Source organism: Gymnodraco acuticeps, unplaced genomic scaffold (assembly GCF_902827175.1).
Source record: "Gymnodraco acuticeps unplaced genomic scaffold, fGymAcu1.1, whole genome shotgun sequence".
Taxonomy (NCBI): domain Eukaryota; kingdom Metazoa; phylum Chordata; class Actinopteri; order Perciformes; family Bathydraconidae; genus Gymnodraco; species Gymnodraco acuticeps.
This window is the reverse complement of record NW_022991443.1, coordinates 974,898-996,279: the sequence shown is the minus strand read 5'-3', so window position 1 is coordinate 996,279 and position 21,382 is coordinate 974,898. Positions and strand designations below refer to the sequence as shown.

The following is a 21,382-nucleotide window of genomic DNA, read 5'->3' as shown; positions in this document are numbered from 1 at the left end:
GTCTCATCAGCCTCATCCTTCCATCAGTCCCAGTCAACGCCTCCAGCACACTTCCAGTGTCTGACTCCATATGATATTGTTCTGATGCTGTAATGGTGATGCCCCATGATCACAACATGACCCCTCTAGAGTCTGAGTGCCAAGGACCTCATATTATGTCTGTCATTAATGTTACATCACCCATTATAACAATTTGCTTTCCTTTTTCTCTTCTCTTAACTGAATAGTCCTGTCTTTAAGTATAATACAATGTAAAGTCCTTTTCCTGCACCATTTTAAGGCTTCAAAACAGGCATTTTTACTGTATGTTTTTGGAGAAATGACACAATCAATGGCCCAGAATTGTACTTTATAAACTCTGAATCTTGTGGTGCTTGAAGAAATACACACTGCTAAGCCGGCCAGGTTATATATGCTTTTTTTGGAGCCCTTTTTTGCAATATTTATTAAAATGTCACTAGTTATTTAAACAAACCACTATCTGAGAATAATACAAGCAACCATAAAGCACCCTTTACTAGAGAGCCATTGAAGCCCATGAAGAATTTATCCTTTCACAAATATTTTTCAACTGCTGTAAGTTAGGGCACTATCTGTGCAGACAATTAAAAATATTCTTCATTTGCAGTATTTTTTTAAAAAAGTGTTCAGAAAGACTGCATCAATGATATATATCAATATTTGTATTAACTAACCAAAGTCAATTTAAATAGCGGGCAAAAATGGGTTAACTGCCATGCATGTGGTTTTTGATATAGTTTACGTTTAATTTCAACTATTTTAGGCAGAAAAACATTTATTGACCAAACCTTTTTTAATAGTTTACTATAATTTACAAAGGTTTTTGTGAGAAATAATTTCAAAAGTAAACTTATTTTTTATATTTAAATTTGAAATGTTTGCACACAACATTATTAATTTATACATTTTTATAATAAAAAAAAAAATTATGAATCCATTTATTTTATTGTAGGCTATTTCCTTGAGGCTGGGGAAGATATCATGTAGTTCAACATGCAAATGTTCTAATGCAAGTAAGTAAATATAACATGGTAAAGGAAATAAAATACGTTTCATAGGAGGATGTGGATTTATTTTCTCTCAAACCATAATTTAGCTCTGGCCTTCACTCACAAAAAACATTTTGTTGAATTGGACACATTTTTCAAAGCTATATTGACTGACAATGACTGGGACTGATGGAAGAATCTGATAGGAATTAACTAGGAGTAGAGAAATAATCATATTTTAAAAGACAGCAGCTTCATAAGAGGCCAACGTGTCAGTGTGCTGAAGGATAGACCAGCTATGCAGGCCAGTCTCTAGACTTTCCAAGGGGTAAACATGCTGCTGCCGGAGTACTGACTGGAAGTATTGCTGATATCAAGTCTACCATCCTCTTAAAAATACTCTGTCCAACAATATCAGTCTCATGAAGAAAGGTTTTTTTTTTAACGTTTATTCAAAATAGCAGAGAAACATGCATTCTTGTTCTCAGGATGGGACATTGACAGAGGAGTACTGGAAAAGTACACAGTAGGTACTTCATAGTACTTGTGGGGGTAGTTTTAGTACTGTGTCCAACAGGATCATTCTCACGAAGAACTAATGGCAACAAAAAAGAATTCCCTCATCAAACTTAGCAGAAGTGGCTTGATTTTGTTCTCAGCAGGGGACTTTGACAGAGTATTTCTCAAAAAATACACAGTAAAAGTAGCCTACTTCAATGTATTGTAAGTAGTAGGCTAACTAATACAAAGTCAAACAGTATCAATTTAATTAAGAACTAATGGTAAAATTATATTTTTATCACTCATCAAAGATAGCAGAAAAACATGCATTATGTACTATGGAGGGGACTCTGACAGAGGATTACTCACAAAGTACACAGTAAAAGTACTTTATTTCTGGTATAGAAGTCAAACTAGAACCGAGTCCAACAGTGTCAGTTTTCTTAAGAACTTGTGGTAAAACATATTTGTATCACTCTTCAAATATAGCAGGAATGAAGAGCAGCTGATTTGAAAAAACAAAGTGGACAGGCGGCTGAGTGACCGCAGTGCAGAATCGCTGTATCGTTTAAATCTCCTAACAATGTTGTCCATTTTAGACGGAGGCTTATTATATTTACAGCCCTTAATAACATCCATTTTCTGGGCTCAATGTGTGTCTTGGCCGTTTCCGTTGTGATCGCTAAATTCACCTTGTTTCACTTTGTTTATAATATTATCACCGCTTTTGTTTTGAAATCACTTCCGTGAGTTTGGCCCCGCCCCTCGCTCCAAGGACCATTAGACCATTTAGTAAGGTAAAAAGCAAAAAAGCCTCTCAAACGCTCTTCCGTTTACGTGTTTAATAAAGAAAAACAATTGGACGGTAGATACACGGATTTTTTCCCCTCTGTGGAATGCACATAAATAAAGTATAAAGTGTCAAAAATACAAATGTTCAGGTAAAATGTCTCAAACTGTATTCAATGAGCCGCGTTAATCTCCGCGCAGTCTACTGAGCGCAACACGACGCTTGTGAAGCTGCTGTCTGCACCGTGGTGTTGCTGTTGCTGGACACGGTCCAACTAAACATAGCGACACTACTTTACAGGTCACTTTGCTAGCCGGATAGTCGTACAATGAGAGAGATTCTGCAAGAGCCGAATACCAATTAAGTGGCCGACACAATAATAGCAACACGTAAGTGTTACAAAGCGACTTTATTTGTTTGCTAATGCTTTGCTGGAGTAGGTAGCTTGACGTTAGCAAAAGCTAACGTTAGCTAAACAAAACCATCATAATACAATTTCTTGGTTTTGAATTGGCCTTTTCCTGAGTTGGGTCTGTCAGTTTTTAGCAAGTGTTTATAGGATAGCATCTTCTTCTGTAGTGGTATGTCTATGTTTTGCATGCTTTGCATGCTGCTAATAATAAGTTGACAGTTTGTTTTACAAGCTAACCAGACACGTTAGCTAGCTTAAACGTCAGCTAACAACAACATTGACCTGTATAACAACTCAGGACAAATGTACTTCCTTTCCAAGCACCGCCTTTATACTTTTTATTCATTTTCTTTGTTGCCATTCTTTTGGTAATAACATAACGTTTCGGTGGAGGCATAGTCATTGTATTGGCCTCTCTGCAGAATAAGGCCGTCGAAATGGTGATCATGTCAGGCACAGCCACTGTGCTGCAGCAGTTTGTCAGTGGGCTGAAGAGTCGAAGTGAAGATACCAGAGCAAAGTCTGCCAAAGATCTGCAGCACTATGTGACCACAGAGCTCAGAGAGGTGAGTCAAGTAAAACATGGATGTAATAGAAACTTGTTTATGAGGATATCACTTCTATATAATGTATACTGAATAAGTGTTGCTGAAAGCTGTATTAGGAGTTGACATGAAGATTTTTGTTATCGTTGCATTCACCAATTTTGCTATTCTATTTATGTTTTTGTGATACTGGTTTTGTTTCTCCCACAGTTAAGCCAAGATGAAGCCACTACATTCTACGATGAGTTAAACCACCACATATTTGAGCTGGTATCCAGCTCTGATGTGAATGAGAAGAAAGGAGGGATTCTCGCCATCGGTAAGCTGTTATCATTGGCATGCCAGATTAAAAAATAATAATATTAATGAATAAATAATTCTGTTTACTTATGGTCTGGTAACAATCTCACTCAATCATTTGTCCCAGTGAGCCTGATCGGAGTGGAGGGAGGAAATGCCACCAGGATCAGCCGATTTGCCAACTACCTGCGCAACCTGCTCCCCTCCAGCGACCCCGTAGTGATGGAGATGGCCTCTAAAGCCATGGGCCACCTCTCTATGGCAGGGGACACCTTTACTGCGGAGTATGTGGAGTTTGAAGTGAAGAGAGCGCTGGAGTGGCTGGGAGCAGACAGAAATGAAGGCAGACGCCATGCTTCAGTAAGTGACCAGCACACAGCAGGGACTGTGTTGTTTGTTGTTGAAACACCATCACTTGGAGGTGGTGTTTATGTGTGGTGGAGATGAGGGCGAAGGACAGTTTAACTCTAGATTGTCGCCTTTTTGTTTAACTTTTGCAAAGTAGCACAAGGCAAATCTGTTGCAGTTTTAGATTTCCCTGGATAGAGTACTTACTCATTGCTGTTCAGGAGACTGTTGAATCTAGAAACATAAATATTGATAAATATACGTTGAAATTTTTTTTAAAGAGGCCCTAAACATTTTATTAATATTTTTACCTTCCCTGTAATGTTTATATAAAAAGAAGACTGCTAATTAATGTCTGGAATTACAATATTTACATATACTTACACAGCTGCAGAATGACACTCAAGAAAAGCAAGTAGTGAGCAATAAAACAATTTCCCGTCTTTTCCAGGTGTTGGTGTTGAGGGAGCTGGCTGTGAGCGCACCCACCTTCTTCTTCCAGCAAGTGCAGCCCTTCTTCGACAACATCCTTTACGCAGTGTGGGACCCCAAGCAAGCCATCCGAGAAGGAGCTGTATCTGCACTACGAGCCTGTCTCATCCTCACCACTCAGAGGGAGACCAAGGAAATGCAGAAACCGCAGTGGTACAAAGTAAGACACCCCTGTATAGCGGCACATTTGAAGAAGGCTTGTAGTGGCAATTTCGCCACAACAGGCTGCATGTATTTGCCAGGGGTAACACTTGTGTCATTGTGGTGGGCTTGATGAGTGTTTGTCTTTTCTGCAACAGCAAACATTCGACGAGGCAGAGAAAGGCTTCGACGAGACGTTGGCCAAAGAGAAAGGGATGAATCGCGATGACAGGGTCCACGGTGCTCTTCTGATCCTGAACGAGCTGGTTCGCATCAGCAGCATGGAGGGAGAGGTGAGGGCTGAGCTCCTCGTGGAAACACATCTGTCAGTGGTCTCACTCTCTGCTGAATGAGGCTCCTTCTTTAAGGTAGAGGGTGTAGATACAGCAGCAAGCTTAGAGACCAACTCCCCTCCATCTGACAGAAACAGGAACTGTTTTGTAACCATAGTTTCGTTCCAGAATATCTTGATAAAAAAAAAAGAAGAAAAAATAGGTATTTATTTGTTCTCGAAACCACCTTCTTTTTAAACCTGATATTAATGATCTGCTACATTTTTGCAACAGTTCCTGTAAATATTCAAAATGTAAAAATATTTACAGTTCCTAAGTAAAAATAAAAACATCGTAACTTTTAAGTTATTAACATCTGTACAACAATTTTAGATTTCTATATAATTTTGCCTGTTTACTAGTTATTGTTTGCATGGAACTATTTGAAGACTGGGTGTCATTACATGTTATCTGGCTATTGCTTTGATCCAAAGCGACCTGCATACACATTTGGGTTTAAGTATCTTTCTCAAAGACACCAAGCTAACTACAAGGACTGGAACCCTCTAATTGGAAGACCTCTTTCTTACCTGCCATAGTTTGACATGCCACAGTTGATATTACACAAACATCGTTGCACATGGTCAGGTCAGGTAAGGCAGCTGGATAAGTCAGGATCGATGCAGACTTGCTGTCTGGGTGTTTATTTATTTCATATATTTTATTCTATCCGTTTTTTTAACCTGGAAAGTGCCCATAAATGAACATTGCTGTAAATGCACTAGCGAGGAGGCTTTTTTTCATCTTTAGTACCTGAACAATTTTTGCATACTCCCCCTTAAAACACATCAGAGTATTACAGAAAATAAAAAGGTATACATCAAGAAAAACATGCAAATAACATGCAAACATACATATTCCACACTATTTGGCTTTTCACATGACTTCATTTGGTGTACCGTCCACATAACTCGCAAACAAAGTGTAAGTGGGTTTGGAATTGGGTCTGTAACATCCTCGAGCTAAACATTCTTCTCACTCTCTCGTCTGTATGACAGCGCATGCGCGAGGAGATGGAGGAGATAACGCAGCAGCAGCTGGTCCATGACAAGTACTGCAAGGAGATGATGGGGTTTGGAACCAAGCCCCGACATATCACCCCCTTTACCAGCTTCCAGTCGGTGCAGCCGCAGCAGTCCAACGCGCTGCTAGGCCTGCTGGGATACAGCTCGCCGCAGGGCTTCCTCAGCTTCGGAGCCACGCCGGCCCCCGCCAAGACCTCGCTGGTGGAGAGTCGCTACTGCCGAGAGCTGATGGAGGAGCGCTTCGACCAGGTAGGGTTAACAGAAGAGGTCTCGATTTTCACTGAATGCAAAAGTAGTTTTTTGGTAATTGCTGACACTTCTTCTGTTTACCAATAGATTTGTGATAGAAAACTAATTGTGTTAGATGTATCATTTTTGACAGTCAAAAAGTTGAAACTTACATCATTTAAATGAATAATACTGCTACTTAGCTCACAGACCATTGAAGCAGGCTCTCACACAGATGTATGTGTCAAAAACACAATGCCAGTGCTGTTTTAAGCCCAAGATGAATTAGAGTTAACTTACGTTTTTATTATGTACCTGATCCAGGTGTGTCGCTGGGTGCTGAAATACAGGACCAGTAAAAATCCTCTGATCCAGATGAGCATCCTCAACCTGCTGCCACGCCTGGCTGCCTTCCAGCCTAATACCTTCACAGGTTGGAATAGTTTGTGCAAAAAGCTATCTTTTATAATTGTGACATACAGCCATGTATTTTGTCTCAGCATTGTGGCCACTAGGCTTTTTGTTAGGTATGGACAATAAATGACTTACTCCTAGTCAGGTGATTTATGTGTTACTTCCTGTCCAACTCTGTGTCTAACCATTTCCCTTTGTGTTTCTTCCATCCCCTGTGCAGACCAGTACCTGTCGGACACTATGAGCTACCTGCTGGGCTGTCTGAAGAAGGAGAAGGAGAGGACGGCAGCTTTCCAGGCTCTGGGGCTGCTGGTGGTGGCCGTCAGAACAGAAATCCAGCCGTACCTCCCCAAGATCCTCGAGATTATCAAGGCTGCCCTGCCACTTAAGGACTTTGCACACAAGTCAGTAATTAAATACAGGACGTTGGTTATTTCTAGTCTCTCGATAACCTAAACTATGTACACTTTTTTTTAACTTTCACTGTCTTTCTTGTCTGCAGGAGACAGAAGACCATGCAGGTGGACGCCACAGTGTTCACTTGTATCAGCATGCTGTCCAGAGCCATGGGTCCCAGCATCCAACCAGACATCAAGGAGCTGCTGGAGCCCATGCTGGCTGTGGGCCTCAGGTAGGACAGAATGACTTCACCAGTGGTGGGAAAGTAGTCAGATCCTTCACTTGAGTTAAAGTAGTAATACCACAGTCTCAAAATACTCCTTTAAATGTTAAAAACCCAAGTTCAAAATGTTTCTTTAGTAAACTTAGGGAAGTATTAATGGCAACATTTAAAAAAAGTAGCATTATGCAGAATCGCTCTTTTAAAAGTGGTATTATTATAGAATATATTACATTAGTCTCTTTTTAATGATAAATTATGTAATTTGTCAATGTGGAGCAAATGTTTGAATTCTGAGTAGATGATTCATATATTTATATATATATATATATATATAAATTAGGGCCGGGACTTTAACGCGTTAATTAAGATTAATTAATTACACAAAAATTAACGCGTTAAAAAAATTAACGCATTTTAATCGCACTTATTTTTGCACCGCGGAACGTTTCTCACTGGATGAGTTTCAGGCGTACCGATTGTACTGGAGCACCAACTAACGTTCATGACTTCAGACAACAACAAACCACAGTGAACAACAGTGGGAAATGTTGTTTTAAAAAACGGACGGATGGAAGCGTCGATAAGAGCACGGTTGTGTGCAAATTATGCAAAAAGGAATTCGCATATCACCGCAGCACATCAAGCCTCAAGTATCACCTCAATGCAAAAACATATAGCAGCTAGCGTGGAAGCTAGCGTGGACGTTATCCTCTTTTATCGCGTTCATATCAAAAAGAGCCGGTACTAAAATTAGTTCATGAGAACCTTTTTACCCCCACGAAAGTCCCTGCTAGAGAGCAGAGAGCTGCTAGAGAGCAGGGACTTTCGTACGGCTCTCTTGTGAGAAAAGAGCTATATTTCTGATTGGCTGGGCGGATTGCAAACCACGCCCCGTAAAACTCCCAAAAAGTTTTGTGAAGCCGCCATTTTATTATCCTCGCATTAGCATTATTAGCATTAGCATTATCCCAGCGCAGAAACGCAGAGAGACTAATTTATGGCAACACAAAATAAAACATGGGAGCGGTGGAGATGAGGAGGTGTCGGCGTTCTGGCGATTTACTCGGAAGGCTGCTGGGAGTCCCAGCAGCTTCTACTGAAGCCAGTCCCCAACTCCGGGGACTTCCGGCCGGGGACTTTGGGCGGCAGTATACGCCGTGAAGTGGTTTGCGGCCTGCCAGTAAACCCAAAGCAGAAGAAGAAGAAGTGACGTCAGCGGCTTCATTTGCCTAATCCTCCCCCAGGTTCAAAGAGTTCTCATGAACTAAATTCTCATGAACCTTTGTGGGAAAAGTACTGCGGTGTGAATGCGGCTAATGGTATACTAAAATCCATGTGAAAAAAATTGCTTCTCACTGTTCTCAGGTCAAATATTTATATGTGATTAAAAATGCGATTAATTTCGATTAATTAATTACAAAGCCTCTAATTAATTAGATTAATTTTTTTTATCGAGTCCCGGCCCTAATATAAATATATCATCCAGGTGTATCAGGTCATTTATGTGAAAATAAACTTCAAATAAATATAGTGCGGTAAAATAGTACAATATAGTTCTCTGAGATGTAGTAAAGTAGAAGTCATTGGAAAATACTCAAGCAAAGTACAATTATCTCATTATTATACTAACATTATAGTAGTTATAGAGTAAATGCACTTAAGTTACATTACACCACTGGGTTTCACTACTATGGGGAATGATTCCAGTAAATAGCCTGGATTGGATTTTGTACTGGATTTATTTTTATCCAGAGTTTGACTTCTATGGATAGGTTTTAAGTTACATGTTTTGATACACAACACACGTCTTCGTCTTATGCGAAAGATGACAACGATTGTTTTTTTGGTCCATTTCTTTCCTATTCGTGTAGTCCTGCGCTGACGGCAGTGCTGTACGACCTAAGCCGTCAGATCCCGCAGCTGAAGAAGGACATCCAGGACGGCCTGCTGAAGATGCTCTCCCTGGTGCTGATGCACAAACCTCTGCGTCACCCCGGCATGCCCAAAGGCCTGGCTCACCAGCTGGCCTCTCCTAGCCTCACCAACATCCCAGAGGCCAGCGATGTAGGCAGCATCACCCTGGCCCTGCGCACACTGGGAAGCTTTGAGTTTGAAGGCAAGAACCTCTAAAGGACTCCGCAGATTCTATTTTTATTTCTCAGGGAAGGGAAACTCCACAGATTGAAAAACAAGTGCAGAGCCTAAGTTCTGTTCTTAAGCACCAAACTCCATTGATCTTAAACTGGGTTCTGTCAGCTGATAAAAAATGATTTTAAATGGGAGCATTAAAGCCCTAAAATAACGAAGCATGGAAAGAAATACCTTGAGTTGCTGCTCTCTACACATTCAGTGAAGTTGGACAAGTGTTTTTAAATTGAACACACAGTCTGTAAGAAAGTAAGTGATCTGCGGAAATGGCTTGAGTGGTTTTTGTCTGGAATTAGGGCTCGAGACATAACACTTAATCATGCAGCAAACTGCAGAGAAACAATAACTGCTCAGTCTTTGAGTTGATAACCTGTAGTAGACGGTGAGGTGGGATTGATAATAAAAAAAAACTGGTCACTAGATGAGGCTACTAAACGCCATCAAGCTGAACATTAGCTGCCTTTAGCTTAGCGGTGCTGACGTAGTCATGCAACCGTGATATCGTTTGTTTGTAGCCTAACATTAGCTTTTTATTTCTGCCAACTGTGTTAAAATGTCCCTATTATAAAAGTGGTGTTAATATTTTGAGATGATCTTGCTTAACAAACCTGTAAGTAACATACATTTGGTTTGCAACAGAGCTTATTTTCCTGAATATTTCAAAATCCAAAGGAAAAATCCCATTGTCTTTTATCGAGGGAGCACTTGCACTGCTAACTTATATCACTGCTCCACTCTATTGTAATGGATACTTTTTTACATGCATTTAAAATGGCAAAAATACCTAAAATAGTCTCTATAATTATCTGCATTGCTGCACTAAATAAATGTAAGTCTAAAATGTAGTTGCATGCCACATCTACCAGTTCAGGGATAAGCCTTTTTTTGTTCTTTCCCCAGGACACTCCCTCACCCAGTTTGTGCGTCACTGTGCCGATCATTTCCTGAACAGCGAACACAAGGAAATCCGAATGGAGGCAGCTCGGACCTGCTCCCGCCTCCTCACCCCCTCCATCCACCTGATCAGCGGCCATGTTGTCAGCCAGACCGCCGTGCAGGTGGTGGCAGATGTGCTCAGCAAGCTGCTAGTTGTTGGCATCACCGACCCAGGTAAACCATAAAAATCTAATCAAAACATGTAATGATAATTTACTTAAATGTCAATACAAATATTTTAATTATATATATTTTTTTGTTTATATAACCATACTATTTTTTTTTATTTTACTAATTTTATTTAAATGTATATTTGATTGCACTTTCTTATTTTACTTATTATGTTATAAAAATATCTTATCAAATTTTATTTTTGTATTTATTTTTTCATTTGAATCTGGTGTCAGAAAACACAATTTCCCACTGGAATAAATAAAGTGTTTTGTTAAAATTGGAGGGAAAGGGAAGAAATACCATACTTTATTGAGCATTGTTTCATTTTGAAATGTATTTTTGATCTATCATACTCTTGCAAAAAAAGGCACTTAGTTATAAGACATGTTGCATATAATGGTAATAAGAATGGTGAAGTCAGAATATTTATTTTCCTTCTTCCCTCTGTGTTCTCCAAAGATCCAGACATTCGATATTGTGTGCTTGCCTCCCTCGATGAGCGTTTTGACGCTCACTTGGCCCAGGCGGAGAACCTGCAGGCTCTGTTCGTTGCGCTGAACGATGAGGTGTTTGAGATCAGAGAGCTGGCCATCTGCACCATCGGACGCCTCAGCAGCATGAACCCCGCTTTCGTCATGCCCTTCCTGCGCAAGATGCTCATCCAGGTAAGAGAGACCCAACAGATGGCACACTGTGAGTACTGTAAAGGTTAATTGTGTCGGTTGTTTAATATTGTTTTATTTATTTCTGAAGCAGGAGTTTTGTGCTAACCTGTTGAAAAAAAACGTACCCCAATAGTATTTATACTATATATTGTTATTTTTATATTGTTTTATTTTCTTAATATATATATATATTTTTTTTACTTTAAAAAGAAAGCATTAATGTGTCCTTCATATGAAGAGCTGGTTAATTACAAGAAAGGGATGTTAGTAATAATTAAAAACATTTATAATTTTACCTTCATGCACATTAGTTATTATATGTTGGTACTGTTTGGAAAGGTCACTTGTTGGCTGATGTTTCAGTATTAAACCTCTAGATGGCAGCGAAGGCTTTTGTATTATACACTGCTTAAACATCAAAAGTATTGCTCCATAAAACCAAAGTGAAGATTTCTTACTTAAGACCCGCTCCCATGACACCAACATTTACAATATGCATTTATTGTGTACACTATGCACCTTTTAAGATGCCGTCCAGAGATAAAGACTCTATACTTGTCTCTGTTGTGAATTGTCTTGCAGATTTTAACGGAGTTGGAGCACAGTGGTGTCGGCAGGAACAAAGAGCAGAGCGCTCGTATGCTCGGTCATCTAGTCTCCAACGCCCCCCGCCTCATACGACCGTATATGGAGCCCATCCTCAAGGTACAAGTCTGCAGGTTCTCTATTGTAAAGGTGTATGAGTGTATCAATGTAAACCAGACTGTTGCATCAGAGGAACATATGTAGACTTATCTGAACAAATACAATTAGATTTTATAAATCAAGGTCTGTTAACCCCTCAAAATCTCAGAACAAACTGTCAGTGGATATGTTGCATTTTTGTTTTCGAAAAAAGGAAGAAGAATTCATGGAATAAATAACTGGATATTTCTGGTACTGATCTTTTGAAAAACTGACCATCAATTGAGCGGAGTACTTTTGGGAATATTTTTAAGATGTTAACCCTTATGACAAGAAATAAGAATCTATCATTAAAAACACCATGTTATAGGATCTTACTGCAAAACGATATGCAGGACTCCCTTAAATCCATTAGAATCTCAATTCTTGAAGCTCTTTCAAAAAATAATTCTGAATAGTTAAATTGTGTATAGCTCTGGGGTTCAATGGTCAAAATGATCCATGTTACCTTTCCCTTTTTGCAGGCTCTCATTCTCAAGCTGAAAGACCCGGACCCCAACCCTGGAGTGGTCATCAGTGTCCTTGCGACCATCGGCGAGTTGGCCCAGGTAAGTGTCTCAATGTCGTGAAGTTTAAACAGTAGCCAGTGTGTCATTGATTCTGTAGCTGTTGATGTTTGAGACCTCAATACATTCAAGCAGAAGTCTTTTCCCTGTGCACATTTTACATGTTTGGAGTTTCTCACTGCAACAGTTTCTATGCAAGTCTTTTTTCTGAGGTGATTAGTTCAGGGTAGAGTCCTGCCTATGAGTGTGTGCCTTGCTCCACCCTCCTCCAGGTGATGCAATGGACCCTTCTAAGGAGTCAGGAAGGCACAGTTATGAGCAGGTTACTCTTCAGTTCAGACAGAGTGCAGGAGAAGCTCAGGTAGACCAAGTGTTCACAGTTGACTCAGTTCAGGGACAGCACAGGAAGACGCCAGAGAACGTAGGGTATACGGTAACACAAAAAAAAGAGAAGAGAGAGTTTGAATTCACTATGTGTAACATTTGCAATAAAGCAACACAACAAATCCGACCCAAATTAAAGCTGTGATAGATGAACACAAAAATACTGAAGTTTTCCTAGGGCTGAATACTTGCTGAATCCAAACAGAAAAACATATATCACAATATTTTTTACCGAATAGAGTATAGTGTAGGAACTAATATTAATCCCAGAACTGAGTTAGCATTTTAGCATCTTACCGCCTCTCGAGTTTTGGTTTGATGCCTGAAATTAGGTCTGTGGTAAACACAAGCTTACAAGACTATCAAGTTTTGTTCCATTACTTAAAATACATAATGAAATATCCCACTGGTGAACGTTTAAAGATTTATGTGTCTTAAATATGGCTAAAAGTGGCTAAATGACTCTTCATAACGATCAGTAACCACCATGGTAACCGCCTATAGTTTAGCGGTGGTGTCGTAATGTCATGTAATCATGAGCTAATTATTTAATAGCATCACGTTTTTTACTTCTTGCTTAACGCTTCAACTATTCTGACAAGTGATGGTAACGTGAAGATTCATCCCGCTTAACAACATGTGTAAATATCATAAACATGTGTTTGCCACAGATCAGATTTTCCGCAAAGTCCCAAAATATTGTCAAGGAAGCCCTCGTGATGCTAACTTTCACGGCGGCCTACAAAATACATGATCACTGCACCACTCTACAGCAATATCGGGGCATTTGAACATTGATGAAAATGTTTACACAATGAGAATTCTGATAAATAATCATTAGTCATATGGATTTATTGAGTGTGTTAAGGTAACCGATACGACATGACATCTGGCAAATTCAGAAAATGACATAATTTACTACAATGCACCCTTTAAAACCTTGAAAACACATTTATTATATCCCAAATCTAAGATGATATCTATTGTTCCTATAACAATATTGAATAAAATACCCCACGCCTAAGCCTATCCTTAAAATCTAACAATAAATGTATTTTTTTACATCAAAATTCTACAGACGGACTATCATTTAATATGGTCAGATCTAATCTGCCTCTTTAATGTAAAAGTCATTATTTAATCCCTTTTTTTCTAAAATCAAAAGGACAGTATAGTATGATATTTCCAGGGTTTTGATTGCTCTGCCTATCATGTCAGGTGAGCGGTCTGGAGATGAGGAAGTGGATGGACGAGCTTTTTCCAATCATCATGGACATGCTGCAGGACTCCTCCTCATTGGCCAAGCGACAGGTATGCCAAAAAAGTGTCTGCTTCATCTGAAATATAAAATGTATTTTATACATTTAAAATATTTAGTGATTTTTACAGTAAATACACGTCTACTTCAGTAAACATAACCGGCATTTCTGGAAACATTTAAAGTCAATTTTTGAGTGAATTGTGCTTCTGGTATTTCCTGTTTGAACAGTGTTGTATGCCAGGAGGTAACGCAAGGAGTCGATTGGATTGATGGCAGTCAACACATAATAAGGACAATATAAGAATATCTATATAAAAAAACGTTGTTTGTTGGATATGTTCATTTACAATGCCTAGATAATGCATCCCAAACATTATGCTTCATGCTTCTCACTCAGTGGATTCTGCCTCTGACTTTCCACCAGGTGGCGCTGTGGACTCTGGGCCAGCAGGTGGCTAGCACAGGTTACGTGGTGGAGCCCTACCGCAAGTACCCCTCCCTTCTGGAGGTGCTGCTCAACTTCCTCAAGACGGAACAAAACCAGGGCATCAGGAGAGAGGTATGCACCTTTCATTTCCCCGAGGTTTTCTCAGTAGCAACGTGAACCCAACTCTGACTCATACCCATGCCAGAAACCCTAACCTGTCAACATACACTAAACAAATGAAAGTCTGTTTATATGTATTGACTTTGACTGGTCAATTATAATCACAAGATTACGTTCAGTACGAGGCACATTTTCCATAGTCGTATGGAACTTTTTCCCAAAGTCTCGAGCTGTGACGTAAGTGATAATCGCCGGAGTTCCGTCCCTCGCCTATTACATTACGTATGTCTCACAGAGTCCATTGTCGCTGTGTATGGTTTGTGGCATGTGGATATTGACTCTGGCAACTGTCACTCTTGCATCCACTAATACACCTGAAATCTGAGGTTGACTATACTTTTCTACAGAAAGTAAATGGACTGCATTCATGTAGCGCTGTTCCTCTACTGACCACTGAAAGCTCTTTACAAAACACGTGCCAACATTCATCCATAAACACACACATTCTCAAGCTGATGGCCAAGTGCTATGAAGGTAGATATGGTGCAAAATGCGAGAGCGTGTAAAACCTGATGTGAGCACTTGCAGAAAAAAAAATCTGAGCTTGTGTGCATACATTTACACTTGTATAAAATATCCACGTAACTGCGAACCAAATTTGTAGTCACAGAAGAAAATAAAAAGTTTTGTAGCTTGTAGAAAAAAAATGAACTGTGATGAAATGTTCACTTTACAACTGCAACTTGGTTATTACAACCTCTCAAATCAGTCATTACAACTTCACGAATCTGCTCTGTGGCAGTATAAATCTACGAATCTGCGGCCTTGACTTTTGAGGGGGGTTGGAGCGAAGGGGCGGAGCTATCAGAACGATTAGGCGCAAGCTCGGGTCAGTCACACACAAGTGACTACTGTTGCCCCTTTCACACCAACGCAGCTCCCGTTCTAGCTCCGTTCTTCGCTCACAACAACATCAACAACAACAACAACAACAATGGGGGACTACTTCGGGTCGATGATCCTTTTAATCATACGAAGCCAGATTAAATTAAATAACTACTTCTCCAACCTTGTACTTTTCTCCTGAGTGCCGTGGTTCATTGTTTATTAATGTGTTACAGCGGCATTTACCGACCGCTGCAGTGCTGCTCGTCCACTGGAGTTTATTCTCCCGTTAACTCACAGCAGCGGCCACTGTAAAGTAGGCCTATTCACTGTCTGACTGTCACACAAGCAGCTGATAAATATCCCCAATTCCCCATAAGTGAATGTGGGTCAGTCTGAATTGACGCTGTTTGGCATCACAACGCTGTTATGAAAGTTTCTCTGGTATAAAATGGGTGATGTTAGCATAGCAACCAAAGCTAAACTGACTATATTGACTAGGCTAACTTGTGGCATAAACCGTTTTCTACAGGCACATTTTACCGGCGTAATTTTCATTATGATTCTACTTGTGATAGTCGGACATGACAACCTGTGCAGCCCATGTATTGATTGCATCTGATAGCTGCTATAATACAAAACAAAACGTCTGTCCCCTCCACAATGATCAATAACAGCGAATGGAGGGTCAAATAAACAGAATCACACGAAGCCTGGTTACTGGTTAGTGTTGCCTGACTTTATGAAATGTGTTTTTTTGTTAATCTCGCCCCCTCCGACGTAAGCGTGACGTCAGCGGTTCTTGCCTAGACACTTTTTTGGAGCTTGGTAAGAACCGGTTTTCGGGGAAAAGAGCCGTCTCCGCTGCGGCGTGAGCAGGAAAAACCGGTGCTTATCAGGCACAAGCTCCGAACCGGCCCTGGAACCGCGTTGGTGTGAAAGGGGCAACATGCAGGTTCGACCTGACATGGCTGTGTGACTGACCGAGCTTGCGCCTCCTCGTTCTGATAGCTCCGCCCCTTCGCTCCAACCCCCCTTCCTCCCCATGTTCCTCCCCATGTTCCTCCCCCCACATCTACAGGTGAAAACTACTTTAGCGACACATTCATCGCAAGAAGTGTAGCAAAAGTCAAGGCTGCAGATTCGTCGATTTATCCTGCCACAGAGCAGATTCGTGAAGATGTAATGACTGATTTGAGAGGTCGTAATAACCAAGTTGCAGTTGTAATGGAAAATATATTTTTCTACAAGTGAACATTTCATCACTAAGTTCATTTTTTTTCTTCAAGCTACAAAACTTCTGTGACTTCAAATTTGGTTCACAGCTACGTGGATATTTTATACAAGTGTAAATGTATGCACACAAGCTCAGTTTTTTTTTCTGCAAGTGCTCACATCAGGTTTTACACGCTCTCGCATTTTGCACCATATCTACCTTCATAAGTGCTGCGTCACAGGAGAAGTCTTGCTCAAAGACACATGGTTTCTCTTTTGAGGAGCTGGTAATGGAACCAGGAACCTTTCGATTTCAAGGCAACCATTTTTCATAAGCCAAGCATTTACATTGAGTGTTTTTTACTAAAAAGATGGTTACTTCAAACTAATTTGAGTACTTTTGTATGTTTTCATATTTCCTTAAAGAAATACCCCACCCAAAATCGAGTTTGAATATCAAATACTACCTGCTGCCTACTCTACAGTTGACAGCATTTACTTCAGATTGCATGGGGACAAAAACCTTGTAACATACAAATGGTGCCATGTAGACACCAGGATTAAGCAAAAATAAACAATTTTTGGAATAGACAAATTATTATCTCTTCTTCTTCTGCTTTGATTTTGATACTTTCTAAATAATTGTCCATCATTCAAGAACATCCATGGAGGCTTCCTAAACCACATTTTCTTTGTTCCATCTGATACCCACTTTGCCAATGAGTGGCTTAAAATGCTACTTCAACAGAGCTCCAGAGCTACAAGGACTTAATTGAACTCTTACTCTTGTTTTGAAAGAAATACTTATTGTCTTTGTGTCCGACAGGCTATCCGTGTACTGGGTCTTCTCGGAGCTCTGGACCCTTACAAGCACAAGGTGAACATCGGCATGATCGACCAATCACGAGACGCCTCTGCCGTCAGCCTCTCTGAGTCCAAGTCCAGTCAGGATTCAGGTAAGACACTATCTCTAATCAAATTTCTTGGAACAATGTTGGTTGGGAATGTTCACCCAGAGATCATAATACAGGATTTTTTGACATTATTATTTTTGTCACATTAGTATTCAGTTCTCAACTCTTGTAATTATATATTGCTACTTGGTGGTCAGATACCTTAGGACTTATTAACAACATGATACATGTCTCTACATTAATGTAACCAATCAAATCAGGACGTACACAATCTGGCAGTACGGGGTGGCTTATTTTAAGAAAACAAATTCAATAGCACAAAACTTAAGAAGTTGCAGTTGGCATTTTAGAAGATCAATGGAAAAGTGATATGTGAAAAAAGGCAGCCAAAGATTAAACTGCCTCCATTTTCTTTCTCTTTAATGATTTAGTGATGCAACACAACTGGAGTCAAAAGTAAGGAGATTATATATTTGATACATATGATAAATCAGCTGTTCATAGGGATTTTATTTGCTGTGTTGACAAAATGCAATTCATTTTATTTAAAAACAATTACATATAAAAGTACAATCAAGGGACAAAATGGATAAAGATGAAATGGGACACCTGTATAAGCTATCTGAAGCTTTTGAATAGGAGCCCAGACACTAATGGCGCATTTCCACTACAGCACAGTTTAAGCATGCCGTGCCTGGTCCGTTTTTGGTTGCGTTTCCACTAGGCGTAGTTCCGGCTAGCGGGTACTTTTTCACAGTGTTCTGGCTCTCCAATGGCGCATTTCCACTGCAGGGCCTCGCACGGCTTAGTACGGTATAGTTAGGCCTTGTTACAATTAAATCATGATAAAATATGTTCATTTTGTTGAAGTTGCCAGCGATTCTCTCACTAGTTTAGCATACTCAGCCCGGTTGTTGGCCCGGAACAAACCTCGATTTTGGAGATCCAGAAAACTGTGAAAAAGTACCCGCTAGCCGGAACTACGCCTAGTGGAAACGCAACCAAAAACGGGCCGGGCACGGCACGCTTAAACCACGCTGTAGTAAAAATGCGCCACAAAATTGAGGTTCTTTCCGGGCCAACAACCGGGCTGAGTATGCTAAACTAGTGAGAGAATCGCTGGCAACTACAACAAAATGAACATATTTTACCGTGATTTAATTGTAATACACGTTTCAAAATTATGCCGAAGTAACAACATACTGATACCGGTTAGTAAAAACCATGAATTAATGCTTTGACAAGTCTGCAGACAAGACGGCAGGCGAAACAACATTTAAAATGCGTGTTTTCTGAATGGAGATCGGCTAAGCTAACGTTGTATATCCTCCGACCGTCCACACTCACAACAACGGCCTATACAGACATAAATAAACCAGCGACTGTATTCGCCATGACACAGACAATTTGTACTTGTTTAACTTTTGTCTAGTTTCTGAACAGATATGAGGAGCTGTGAGCTTGAGTGTTAACACAGCTAATGGCTGATGTTGGTTTTGTGTTTCGCATTGAAGATGACGTCACGACTCCGTCTACACTGCGTTACTACAGTTACTACCCCAGTTCCTAAACTGTAATGGCAACGCAGCATAAAGCGAGCCTGGCCTACCAAGGCCTAACTATACCGTACTAAGCCGTGCGAGGCCCTGCAATGGAAATGCGCCATTAAAGACCATATTTAAATGATATCTTACCAACACATCTAGAAGTCGAGAGTTAATCTATTATACAGAACCATTACAAATCAAACCCTTACTACTAAATGATCCTAAAACATTGACCTCATCAGTCTAAACATTGATTCATAATAGATTAGATATAATAAACACAGACGCATTACAAGCAAAGATAAAGATTACAGATAAAAGTTATACAATGTTTAATGTGGAAAACTTGACTAAGATACTCAACCATTTGAGATTGATTTTCACACATTTGCTCGTTCTAACATGAATGTATGCACATAAGGTTTTCTTTGGTCAGAATATGATCACTTTAGATTAAAACTGATGTAATCTTTAACCACTTGAATTTCTGAATAGGACTCGCGAAACCGACGTCTGGCCAAAAGCACTTTGTTATCTACAGCTCATTAGAAATGGAGCGAAGTGAAGTGCTATGTCTACTCACTCGAGACAAACACAATATTTTAGAGGTCTTGCCCCTGCATTTGGAAAGTCAACAGCAACTACGGCTTTAGTTTTGAGGTTTGTTGGAGTTTTCGTTTTTCGGGATCCAATTTCTGGCTTCTGTCTGATGTTCGCCCAACTAGACCTTGAGAGCCTGCCAATTCAGAGGGAAATGTAACCACGACAACTGGAGTGGGATTTGTCAGAGTGGAGATATTTGATTTAAAGAGAACCACTCTAGACAGACATCCCTTCAGGCATCTGTTTAATAGACTAATAATTATCTCCGCCAGGCCTGCTGTGCACATATGTGTGTGTGTCAGGCTTGGAATTTCGTCATTTTAGGGGCAAGGCCATTTGGCCTTCCCGTTCACATTTTTTTCAAGGGCACAAAGGCCACATGACAGGGCACAAAGGCCGTTTGGTTAAATTACGCTGGTCAATCAACATGACTGAAAAGTGTAGCACTAACGTCAACACCAGTCGTTTTACAAATGGCTGAATAGCAATAGTGTTTCTTTAACGTATACGTTAAGTTCAGCCATAAACCACATAAGTCAGTCATGTATTATATCAAAACCGCTTAGCAAGAAAAATACTAGATTCAAAGGTGACAGCTATCTGCTAGCTTGTAGAAGCAACACTAGATGTAGACCCCTTGAAGGGAAGACGTTAGCGCTATCCAAACGAGCTAGCTATCGCTAGTTTTCATGACAAAATGTAACGAGTCGACTTTAAATAGGCTAATACAATGGTAATTACCTATCAATAGTACTTTCTATAAACACGTAAATGTTAAGTCCTTTCAAATACTACCACATACTTCAGTTAAATCATATCAAAACAGCTTGGTCCGCTTGCTTACCTGTGCTTGTCTTGCTCCCGCGGCTGAGGAGGAGGCTGTCGGGCCCCTACAGGCATTTCTGACGGAACAATCACAGCAGAGCAATCGCTCTGATCCACAGGCACGGGACTATCCTACTGCGCGCACTAATATGACTTTACTAGCGTTGTTTACACTGGAACTTTTGACAGGGGCACCAAGGCCACTTTGGCCGTGAATTGCATTTTTTTTCACAGGGCATCACGGCCAAAGTGCGGGGCAACGACGGCCATGGCTGTCGTGGCCGTCGTGAAATTCCCACCCTGGTGTGTGTGTATATATCTTTCTGTCTATTTGTCCATAGCCGATCTTGTAAACTTCTTGACTCATCAGCCTATCATTGTTGTTATAGCTCATATGTTTTTGCTCATTTATGACTATGCTTGAAGACATTGTGGTTGCTGTGAAATAACCATTTACATTTTTTTTTTAATTAAGTGAAAAATTCTATTTTTGTTTAATATCTATCTCTGTTTGTGACCTACTCTATCAAAATCAGTCATTTCAACCCCAAAACACATTTTGAATTACACACACCGTTAGAAAGAGGAGATTCTTAGCTTTCCATTTTTTGTTCTCCAAATATTCGGCAAAGATCTTTAACATAAAGTAATTACTTTCTTACCAAGACACAATTTGGAGAAAAAGGCCTTCAGAGAGGTATCCAGGAATCACGTTATGGGGGCATAGTACCCCTTGATCTCCATTAGAACCACCACTTGATTAGCTATAATTCTGAAATCTTTGTTAGCTTGTTAGCAGGCTGTCCCTCATGTAATATTCAACAATCAGCAGCTTATTGTTCGCAGAGATTCATCCATTGTATTGATG

The 21,382-nt window shown here is 40.1% G+C and overlaps 1 protein-coding gene across 1 annotated transcript in view; it reads left to right on the top strand.

Moving 5' to 3' along the window:
* The first annotated feature begins 2,381 nt into the window (after positions 1-2,381).
* The window catches only part of mtor (mechanistic target of rapamycin kinase), a 127,816-nt gene continuing 108,815 nt past the window's right edge, over positions 2,382-21,382 (top strand). The window contains exons 1-18 of the mRNA XM_034196335.1: positions 2,382-2,690; positions 3,136-3,279; positions 3,469-3,577; positions 3,686-3,918; positions 4,358-4,558; positions 4,698-4,832; positions 5,870-6,145; positions 6,449-6,557; positions 6,759-6,942; positions 7,041-7,169; positions 9,032-9,276; positions 10,209-10,418; positions 10,878-11,083; positions 11,666-11,788; positions 12,292-12,375; positions 13,936-14,028; positions 14,403-14,537; positions 17,452-17,581. Coding sequence (XP_034052226.1) covers positions 3,151-3,279; positions 3,469-3,577; positions 3,686-3,918; positions 4,358-4,558; positions 4,698-4,832; positions 5,870-6,145; positions 6,449-6,557; positions 6,759-6,942; positions 7,041-7,169; positions 9,032-9,276; positions 10,209-10,418; positions 10,878-11,083; positions 11,666-11,788; positions 12,292-12,375; positions 13,936-14,028; positions 14,403-14,537; positions 17,452-17,581 — 2,731 coding nt within the window. The 5' untranslated portion in view covers positions 2,382-2,690; positions 3,136-3,150. The remainder of the gene's footprint in view (positions 2,691-3,135; positions 3,280-3,468; positions 3,578-3,685; positions 3,919-4,357; positions 4,559-4,697; positions 4,833-5,869; positions 6,146-6,448; positions 6,558-6,758; positions 6,943-7,040; positions 7,170-9,031; positions 9,277-10,208; positions 10,419-10,877; positions 11,084-11,665; positions 11,789-12,291; positions 12,376-13,935; positions 14,029-14,402; positions 14,538-17,451; positions 17,582-21,382) is intronic.